The following is an 11,039-nucleotide window of genomic DNA, read 5'->3' as shown; positions in this document are numbered from 1 at the left end:
GGGGGCATACAATTAAATTGACATGGGGACTGACTATGGCTTGGAACTAGCAATCAACCAGTCAAGTTTAGCTTGGCACCAATATCTAGCATTTATTCGCATTGATTCAAATGGTAACGTTCATTATTTTTGCACGATTACACACCGGCAGCTCTTCTCATCGTCTTGAGCTACTTCAATCTAACATTTTCACATATATCTCCACTTCATTTTCCACTTCAGCTAATTAGACATACTTACATTGTTCTTGACTTTCAGCAGCATCGATGTAAAGTGGTAAACGGGGGTGGGAGGTGTTGTGCTCTGTGTCGTTCCCTGACAGAACAGAGCACCGGAAGTTGTAGCTGCGCGCTGAACCAATCAGCTGCGAGGTTACTCGGACGCCCTGCCCAAACAATACAGGCAGCAGGACAGATCGCTGGAAGTACTGTACCGTGTATTTTGATTTTACGATACATAGGTTTTATCAATCTACTTGAAGACTTTTTGTAGTGTTTCCAATATGAGCCACGGCGAGGCAGGCATTTTAAAACCTCGCTGTGACGATGTGATAGCACAGTAGCCACAGCCAGCCGCTGTTAGCTACCGTTAGCAAAGGTGTCAGATGCTAGCCGAGTTAGCTAACGTATGTGACAGCCAGGGAGCTAGTAGAAAAAGTTGTTTTGGAGGAGCTTTTTGGTGGGAGTTGCGTAATGCCGATCAACTGTTGATAATTTTTATACATTAGCTGTAAATCACCAAGGCAACCAACCGGCAAAGTCCGATGTGTTTGTATCCGTTAGCAACGTTGCGTGGTTGAAAATCAAGCTAGCAAGATAACCTAAAGTTAGCTTAGCCGCTACGTAAACGACAACATCCACCAAACTGGACAAAACTTTGGATTTAGTCGGGTTTAAATCGGGCTCGGCGGGTTCGCTGACCCCCCAGAAGAAGATGAAGAAGAGGAAGGAGCTGAATGCTTTGATTGGACTCGGGGACAGCAAAAGGAAGAAGACCAAAAAGGGGTCCGGTCACCGACTTCTCCGAACCGAGCCGCCGGACTCGGAGTCCGACTCCAGCTCGGATGATGATGAGTTCAACAACCTGAGCAGCGGAGCTAACTTTGGGAAGTGAGTAGCCTGTCTAACAACTGTATGTTGTGGTGTAAGATGTTGTGTAAGGGTGTTTTTACACAGTCATTAACTAGCTGTATAACAATGCTATTACATTTCCTATTAAAATACAAAGTGAAAGTAATCTGGATGGTTGGAGTAACTTGTCTAAAGAACACTACTATCACAAACAGCTACTTCACATCAACTAAGTGAATTCATTTTTAATTGATTTTTTGCATTATATATGAGATTTTTAACAATTAATTATTTGTTGTTTCTTTTTGAGGATTATTTTATGACTGTTTTAATCTTGTAGATCACTGGGTTGCCCAGCACATTGCAACCAGAGTACATACTATTTTATTTGTCTTCACTCACATGTGCTGGAGAATTACAAAGATAAATCTTGAATCAAAAAAGAAGTACAAAGAGTCTCATTTTCGTTTGCCCTGGAGCACTGTGCAGAGGTTAAAAGAAAAATATAAATACTCAGATGTGCTCAGATCAAAGCACAGTATCACCCATCTTGCACACTACCACCATGGTCAAGGTTTTTTATTCCCCTGCTGCTTTATGTCAGACAAATTAGAAATAATCAATATAACATTCAGCAAGAATATATGATAATATTGCCCATATTTCAAAACACCATTATTTACCAGCAATCCTCATAATTCCCATGACACCGAATGCAGTCTTCTAAAAATATCTCCCTCATTAATAATGTAAGGGGCTGTGCAGTTGTAATGTTTAACATTACATGTTTCTTCTCTTTACAGAAGAAGCTACACACAGTGCTGCAATGTGTGCTACCCCTTGTTTCTGTTCATCATACTTGCTGCCTGCGTTATGGCCTGTGCTGGACTCATATGGATGCAGATTGCTCTAAAAGAAGATCTAGACTCGCTGAAAGAAAAGCTGCACAGCAGTAAGACTCACTGTGACACACACACACCTTGTGATGGTCATAAAAGGCTCGCTGCCCTTTGGACACGTCGTCATTTTATATTCCATCTACATGTGCATTCTTTTGCCTTTAACACCACTGTGATGTTTTTCTAACAGTGGAATCCAGCCAGAAGGTGTCATCAAGTGAAATACCAAAACTAAGTGAGGACCTGAAAAACAAGGAGAGAAAGCTTGATGACATTGAGAATGGGGACAAAGGGCTGAGCAAGCTCTGGTCTAACCTGACAGAAATGAACAGAAAGGTCAGTTGTTTTTGAAGCTACTTTAACACTCACACTGTCAAACACTAACCAGAGCTCGTCACAGAGTGTTGGAGAATATCTGGACTTTCACCTTGGTCATACTTCAGTTATGGGTTGTTGTTGTTTTTTTGGCATTAACTTGCCATCATAGTACAGTAGGGTTGGGCCAGTGTGAAAATGTTCAACCGGTTTGATATTAAGAGCCGGAATAGACTAGATCTGTTTACCGAAATTTACGCACAGCCATTCGCAAGTGGAACACAATGACACAGTGTCCTAATAGCAAACAAGCATCCAACTATTATCACATTGCATCACCTCTTTTGTCGGCTTTAAATCCAAAATGTTGCCATATTGGTGCACTTTTAGTTTTCTTGAGAGACTTAGTCTACCATGTCTGGTCTGGTCTCCACAAAAAAACATTCAAACTGTCTAGTAAACAAATATGCTGCTTGTCTTCCTCCCCACTCTGCTGAAATATGATCCCCACATGTTGTTGTGCTCGGCTTACAGCCTGTCAGACACCAGTGGCTCTATTAGTCTGTTTATTAAGAAATATTTTATGTTCATCAAGTTGTCTTATTGCTTGTTACTAATGCAATACAAGTTGGATTTAGCCCCGTGTCGCCATCAGCACAGATTGTTGATGAGGGCTACTTTTTTAATTTGCCATAAGGTGTCACAATGCAAATGTCAGTTTAGCCAGTTTTCATAAAATCAAACTGCTTTAAGTTCGTACACTGGACCTAACCAGCAAAACTGGAAATCAGTCCAACTCTGTAATGCTGTGCGAGTCTTCTTTGGAAGTGGATAAACAGATTGGTAATTCAGTCTTCGAGATGTAACTGAAGATTTTGTGTCATTTTACTCCTGCAGATCAGCTTGCTGGACTCGGCAGTAAACCATTTAAAGGCCAACTTGAAATCAGCCGCTGATTTAATCAGCCTTCCCACCACAGTTGAAGAGCTCCAAAAGGTGAAGGCAAAGTAAAAAGGAATAAAAAGAGAAAATTGGTTTAGAATGCTATCTTATTAATATTCTTTTTATTTTTGTAGAAGATTTTCATATCTGATCTCACAGAGTGTTCTTTCTTTTCCCAGAGTGTTGCTACAATTGGCAGCACACTAACAAGCGTACAGCACGATGTGAAGACTATGCAGGCTGCTCTCGAAAATCAGAAGAAGGACGACGACTTGAAGAAGACGATGGTAAATTCGATTTCCAATAGTTTTTTTTTTTACTTTGACGCTGAACAGCTGACATTTGGTATGATAATATGTTCAGATCGAAACATCTCATTCACGGCTCCAGAAATGCATCTTCAGGCTAACTCTGAGATTATTTTTGCTTGCACAGGATCCATCTTACCATCTTACATCTCAGAATGGATCGACAGTTGTGTTTACAGGGACGATAAATGTTTGAATGAGAGGCAGACTAGCCAAAGAGAATAGCCTTACCTTTCAGACTGATTTCTGACTGTTGGTAAACTACTGAAATGTCAGTACAGTGTTGTGGGCAGCTGACAAACATCACAGGAGAATCTGAAGCTGTGTGCCTTTGTAAATAGTATACAAGGCTGCAAGCTCCAGTATTTCATCGAGCAAAGGCCATGGATTTTTCATGAGCTCAAGTCAAAGTTAAATTTCATTTATTTTGTTTGACATCTTGTCTGTTTTTTACTTATCTACACTCACTGCAAATATTGCTGGAGGCTGCTTTTCTCATTTATTATTTACACATGAATGTATGGAGACCAGTGTTTATAAAACGTGTAAACAGTGCATTGTGCTTAAGTGAATTCATCGAATAGCTCGGTGTGCTAATGTCTAATGTACTACGTCTCAGTTCTTGGTTGCAGTGTTGCTTTTGCATATTTGCCACACTTAGAATCGAAGCAAATCTCCTTACATATGCTCAAGATGAGTCTGGTGATGAAATGTCAGTCGATCTGCTCAAGTGCGGCACGAATCCAAACCAGAAACCGCGGTGAAGTTTGCTACTGCGAGATTAATTTGTTTATTTGTTTACTTGTGCATGCATGAATGTTTTTTCGCAGCTCTTGTCAGGCTTACATTGACAGAGTCGTCGGGTTAAGAAGGTCCTGTCATTTTCTTGGATCCATGCGTTGGGTTTTCATTCATAATACATGAAACAAGTGCCAATCTATTTTGGGAGCTTAGATGCTTTAGTTTGCTGCGTGAAAGTAGGTCAAATATCTGAGACAACCGCAGAATGTTTTCTCCACTTTGTTTTTTTACAAGCAAAATGGATGGGAAAAGAGGATCAGCAAATAATCATACAGTTTTACATGTTTTTTTAGACAGTGGCCTCAATAATGATGTGGTCAGTGATGAATTGCTCGCTGACAGATTATCCATTTAATCAGAATTGCTTTATTCGCCAAATTGTCAGTGGTCACAGGGATTTGACCTGGTGATACAGCACAGTGTAACAAAGTTAAGAGGTTAAGTTAAAATATTAAATACAAGAATTAAATACAGCTGAGACCCGAGAGTACTAATGAAGTGCTATGTCGTGCATGCTACAAAAACTGTTAAGTATTATTATGCTACATTAGCACATATTGCTTAGTCCTGGCAAATATTGCACATAGTCTTGTAACTTTTTGTGCCAATGAGTCGTAGAAAACTCTCATCTAATGGTAAACTGCACGTTGCTTTACGTCAATTTTTTCGTTGTTGTCACAGGACATAACAGACCTGAGAAAAGCCGTGAGTGAGGCCAACAAGACAGAGGAGCTGCACCATACACAGTCTGATGAGCAGATCCACATCCTCCTCTCCACTGTCGCAGATCTTCAGCAGAGGGTGCTGTCATTAGAGAACGGGTCAAAGCAAAGGGTGAGTTAACAGGAGGCGTCACACTCAATTCCTGCTCCACTACAAGCACCCCTGGTTGGGGATCACTGGCCCAGGCAGTAACAGACAACTTGATCCATTTTACTTTTTATCTTTTACGTGCCTTACAGTCAAAGGACAGTGACGCAGCAGCAATCAACAGCGCAAGTCCAGCAACCGAGACGGTCAAAGAAGCCATTACAACCAAAGCAACACCTGGGGATGTGCAAGGTACAGTGTAGCATTAAGCTGTTCATTACAGCAGTTTTCTTTGCCCCATGTTACATTTAAATATGTTTTTCTCCTTTATATATTCACAGAGGTATCCACACCACTGATAGAGCCTCAGACAAGCAGACGCCCGCGCTTCTTAACTCCAAACCGCTCTAAGAGAAACGCTGAGACACTGTGCCCAGAGACGGTGGTCCTGCCTGGTGTCAGCTCTCAGAAAGGTGCACACTGCCACTAAAGTTTTATATCTCATCTTTCATGATAGGAATCAATGTAACGTTACACTAACAACAACAATCAACAACAGGCAGTTGCAGCAATAGGTAAAATCAGCAAACTTGTGTATGTCTGTTCTCATTTTGGGCCGTTACTGCAACTTTTTATGCCTCCACACCAGCGATAGCCATAACCAGAGGCATTATGTTTTTCGTTTTGTCCACACATTCCATTCTTATCAACGAGATATCTCGAGAACACCTTGAGGAAATTTCTTCAAATTTGTTGCAAATGTCCCCTTGGACTCAACAATGAACTGATTGAATTTTGGTGGTCATAGATCAAAGGTCAAGGTCACTGTGACCTCGTCTCTCTCATTCTCGTGAACATGATATCTCAAGAACACCTTAAGGGGATTTCTTCAAGTGTGACACAAAAACGTCCACTTGGACTAAAAAATAAACTGATTGGAATTAGGGTTGGGTCGGTATGAGAAAAAAAAAAACGGTCCGGTTTTTGTGAAAAAACGTATCAAGTCGGTAATATCGGATTTTCGCCACTTGGGGGCGCAATTGACTCATTTGAAATAAAAAACGACCATAGGACAACAGAGTGACAGTAACACGTTTCATTTATCCTTAAAAATAAATGTGCAGGTTTAGCTTACCCAATCAGTGCAAACAAGGGTTGCCTCCTTCGTCTGGCTCAAAGCCAAAGTGTTGCCATATTGGCGCATTCTTTGATTTCTTCGGGACTAAATTGTCCGCCATTATCGACTCCCCGTCACTGTTAAACAAACTCCAGGCTACAGTAGAGGCCTCGGCGCATGCGCACTCGCACCCGCTAGCTCAGTCCCCGTCACACCCCCACCCCCCTCTCACAGACTCGGCGTACTATAAGCGGAGCGGACTCCGCAAGGAATGTCCGCAGTCTTTCGGACTTCCATAGTCGAGCACACTTCCGCGTTGTAGTTTCCTGTAAAAATGTCCGTGAAAAATCCCCGCGATGTGGAAAAATACATGCCGAGCAGTCTTTTGTGTGACACTGTTGCGTGGAGTGGAGTCCGCGCGGTCGTAAAATCTGAGCTTTGCGCGCACAGGGCTTGCGGACGTCTGCTTTTAGTCCGGACAGACCTCCGTGGAGTCCACTCCGCGTACGATCCGCCCAAGTATGTTTGGGCCTGACGTATGCGGTCCGGTCAGTCTCCCAAAAAAAACCCGGTCCAAGACGGAGTACCGAACCGAATTGGTATTACCGAGAACCGACCCACCCCTAATTGGAATTGGGTGGTTACAAGTCAACGTCAGTGTGATCTTACAAATTATGTTTTTGGCCATAACTCAAGATCTCAGGAACAGATGGGGAGACATTTGGTCAGATACTGAATTGATGACACAGATCTTTGGTGTCCACCTTGAAACCGTGCTGATTGTATAGATCTTCTGTGCTGCTAGGGGAATACGTGTGTGAAGCATCCATGTTTTCACAGATATTGATGTAAACTGTAAGAGAAACTTGACTGGTACATGGAGGCACACAACTGCGGGGTGGTAATTCTAGTTAAGATATATAGTCAAAAACAGTGGTCCGACCTATGTGACGTTTCTGCTGTGGTCATTGCCACAGCAGAATGTATTTTAGTCACCTAAAAAATCAAAATCAGTGTAAGTTTTTGCTGTATTTGGAATATTCTCATCGCTTTTATTTACACACCATCTGATGGAGGTAGTGGTAGACCAGTAACTCCCTTGTTTTGCAAAGTGACATGACTGTTTTTGTCACTGAAGTCAGGTGGCTTTGATATAACAGCTTTAGTTCCCAGACGGAACGGGCTGTTGATAAAGCCTGGAAAATATACTAAATATAGCGTGCATTTAAACTGAAATTGATTTTTTTTTGGTGGGCCTTTTTTTAAGGTGGCTAAAAACTAACTAATTAAGGCAGCATATGCTCAGCATCATTTGATTTTATGTACATGATGCAGAGGGTTTCTACCCAGAAGTTATTGTAAACAAGCATTGTGATTCATACTGTAGTTTGACATTTTAGGAATTACAGGTATTGGCTTTCTTACTGAGACTGAAATGACCCTCAAGTCTTCCAGTAGCCTATAAAGTATTAAAAGTCTCCACTGGTTGCCTGGTAACCTCACAGTGATAACAAGGAAGTTACTGCTCCAAGTCGAAAAACATTCTCGGCACGTTACCCATAAAAACTTAACCTGCAGTTTGTATAGAAATACAAATGAGATGTAAGGTGTTTGTTTGTGAGCTTTAGAGCTGCTGGTTGGAGGATTTTTTGCCCCTATTTCACATCATTAAGGATATTTGAGACTGACAGACACAGGAGTGGTATAAATCTCTGCCAAAAAAAGAGAACATAAGCATATATACCAAAATACTAAGAGGCAAAAAAATTATATTGTGAATATTTTCAGTTGTGCAGACTGCCTGTTCAAGAGTGCAGTGCCCTCACAGATGAACCTGTTTCTGAATACAAACTGTTCTTTTCACAGACTTGGATCTCATCTTCCAGCAGGCAGGCGATGGACGTAATGTACTCCCGTTGCCCTACCACGGCCTGAAGAAAATATTCGGAACATCAATTCCCAAAGCTCGCACCATGAAGTGTTTTGACAGTGACGGAGACCAGAGGTACTCCCTGACCGAGCTGAGAGCCGCTGTAGGTTTGTGAGCACATTATCACTGACAGCAGTGAACAGTATTGAATACCCAGCGGGGTCTGGGGGGTCCGAAGTTCCCAACCCTTTTCCGTAATTGCTGCACTTTTGCTGAACTGAATATTTATCATACTGATTGTGGAACAGTGGCGCTGGCATGCCCCATACTCACTTGCCCTCCCAGGTCTATTTCGACACAACCTCATCTACAAAACATGCTCAAATTTTAAACGTCATCCGTGTGAGTTCTTGTACGTGTAATAATCTGCTTTTATTTTAGCAAACCAGGGTTTACATGAAATAAACTGTGGAAATAAGTGTTTATTTTGAATCCTGTTTTCCACTCTCACCTCTCAGACTTCTGTTTTCCTGCACCTGTGGGGTTTTTTTACCAGTCTGTCTCATTTTGATGTAAAATTTTTGTGTATTTAGCTTTTCGCTTTACTTCCCCACCCATCAACACAAACACCTGGTACAACTCACCTGAACCTTATTTATAGAGCCTGAGATAGACTTTTAGGAATGTTTACAATTACTATTAGAAACTGAATTTTTGTGAGTTTTTCGTTTTGTTTTTAGACGGATTCCTAACCTAACTGAAACACACACTTGAGCATAAGAGTGAGGATTTACGTATGCTCTTTTCTAAGCTAAACAGTTTCATGATTTCTTCCTGCTCCGTGTTTTTTCTCATTTATTTTCAGCTAGTTTCTCCATTTTGATTGATGTGTTTAGTCTCTGCTTTTGTTATTTGCTTATTTTTGCAGCTTTCAGTTCAAGTTTTGAAGGGCTATGAACACTTTGAATCATTTGGAAAGAGTTTTGAAGTGGTAACTCATGAGGCATATGTAGCAATAACAAAAATGACGTAGATATTGCTTGTTTAAAATTGCAGTAGACAGAGAGTCACGCCTAGCTCACAGTTTGTAACAGGTAGTATAAGAAGCACTGACCATCACTCTTTACTTGATTCATTTTATTCCATGTTTATGGGCCTAATAATGGTGTATTTACATAACAAATTTGTCAAACTCAAACTTTGTTGTACTCTGTAAAAAATGGTTTCAATGTATTCTCACAAATTATCTTGTGAAGGGGGTCGGGTTGGTAAAAAAAGTTGCTTTACGGTCTTAATCTCAACATTGTACATTTTTTAAATAATTCTGTTGTGCTTTGCATGTTGCTTATAATGTAACATGAACAAATTATTTATAAACTTAACATAGCTGACTACTTGTTTTTGCAGGACAATGTAACAGTTTCGGCCATCATGACATAGATTTTGGGTCCATGCTGCTGCTGTACATGGGGAGGTTTTATGAATGTGTTTTTGTGTGAACACCAATGAATAAACACAAAGTTAAAAGTTTGATTTGTGATCCATCTGGTTGCTTTAAGTCATGAACTGAGACACAATCTTCTGGTAGCACTTAACAGTGTTTAACAAGGATGTTGCATATCACTGCATCACATTTAATCCAGTCTGACATGTACAAAAAGAGGTGGTAAAGAGCTTTTAAACATATTTACAATTCCTGGATTGCTGATAAACTTGTGCAAAAAAGACACAAGCACAGTCACGAGCTCTAGAGAGAGTTAGGCCAGAGCTCCTTTAGCCCTCCAGTCCCGGGACAAAAGCCCCAGCAGCTCCTCCTCATCCTCTTCCTCCTCGATGCTGGCATCTACCTCCATATGTTCCTCCTTCCTGGGCAGAGGCTTGCTTTTCACCACATCCCGCTTGTCTCTCAGTACTTCAACCCTCTTGTAACACTCGATTTGTTCATCAATTTCGTCAATCTGGCGTTCAAGGCGACCTTCCTCGTCGTCCTCCGCCACGATGGCCTCTGACTTTGTGTTCACCTGTCGTATCTCCTTTTGAAACTCTTCCCACTCCTTGTCCATTTGATCCTTGGGTGCGTCAACGTTGCGCACCTTAGCATCTCTCACAGGATCGTCGAAGAAGCCCTCTGGCAGGGCCTCGGCTGTGTTTTCCTTCCTCTCTGTGCTTTTCTCCTGCACCTCTGCTTTGAGGATGGATCCTGAGTGGGAGATGGTGGGTGTGGACGGGATGGAGCTGTCAAAGAAATCGGCGGGTAGTCCTGCAGCTTGAGGCTTTTCAGGAAGGGGATTTGTGGTTCCTGCCTGGCCTGCCTCTTCTTCATTATCATCATCATTGTCCTCATCATAAACTCCAGCCAACAGACTCAGACTTGAAGACTTTTGTGAAGAGACAGCTGCCTTCTCGCTGGGTTTCTCAAAGAAATCTGTAGGCAGCCCTCCTGATGCAGACTGGCCTGCACCCGACGGCGGTTTCGCCTTTTTCGAGTTAACGTCCTCGCTGTCCGGTGCTTTCCTCTTCAGTGGTTGTACCAACGGTGTCACTGCTTGAATCTTTCCTCCCTTCAGCTCGGCAACTTTCTCTTTGTGCTGTTTCCCAAGAACATGCGCCGGCCAAAGAAGTTCCGACTTCACCTGCACATTGCACAGGGTGCAGCTGAGGTGCCCGAGACTGTTGTATTTAGCGAAAGGAGACTCGACGCGCTTCTTGTCCGTTGTTTGTCTTTGTTTTTCTCTCATCAAACGCCGGAGTTCCTCTTGATTCACAACTTTCTTCCCCTTCTTTGAGGACGCCATCGTTCAAAACAACGCAGCTTGTTAGCTAGCTAGCTACTTGCTGGCGACAAAGTTGAAATGCGTCTCATGAAGATGACGTCAAACGGTGCGTCGTAGGATAGTCTCGCGAGAT

The 11,039-nt window shown here is 42.0% G+C and overlaps 2 protein-coding genes across 2 annotated transcripts; one reads left to right on the top strand and one right to left on the bottom strand.

Annotated features, from left to right (window-relative positions):
- The first annotated feature begins 369 nt into the window (after positions 1–369).
- efcab14 (EF-hand calcium binding domain 14) lies at positions 370–9,664 on the top strand. Its single transcript, XM_050074597.1, has 9 exons — positions 370–1,109; positions 1,874–2,022; positions 2,160–2,305; positions 3,182–3,280; positions 3,406–3,513; positions 5,017–5,169; positions 5,298–5,397; positions 5,487–5,618; positions 8,129–9,664. The coding sequence occupies exons 1-9, from the start codon at positions 934–936 to the stop codon at positions 8,305–8,307; spliced, it is 1,242 nt and encodes a 413-aa protein (XP_049930554.1). The 5' UTR covers positions 370–933; the 3' UTR covers positions 8,308–9,664.
- On the bottom strand, positions 8,968–11,031 carry znf830 (zinc finger protein 830). The gene has a single exon (XM_050074598.1). The coding sequence runs from the start codon at positions 10,925–10,927 to the stop codon at positions 9,890–9,892; it is 1,038 nt and encodes a 345-aa protein (XP_049930555.1). The 5' UTR covers positions 10,928–11,031; the 3' UTR covers positions 8,968–9,889.
- Positions 11,032–11,039: the final 8 nt, after the last annotated feature.

The sequence above is a fragment of the Epinephelus moara genome, chromosome 21 (assembly GCF_006386435.1).
Source record: "Epinephelus moara isolate mb chromosome 21, YSFRI_EMoa_1.0, whole genome shotgun sequence".
In the NCBI taxonomy this organism is placed as follows: domain Eukaryota; kingdom Metazoa; phylum Chordata; class Actinopteri; order Perciformes; family Serranidae; genus Epinephelus; species Epinephelus moara.
This window is presented reverse-complemented; position numbering and strand designations above follow the sequence as displayed.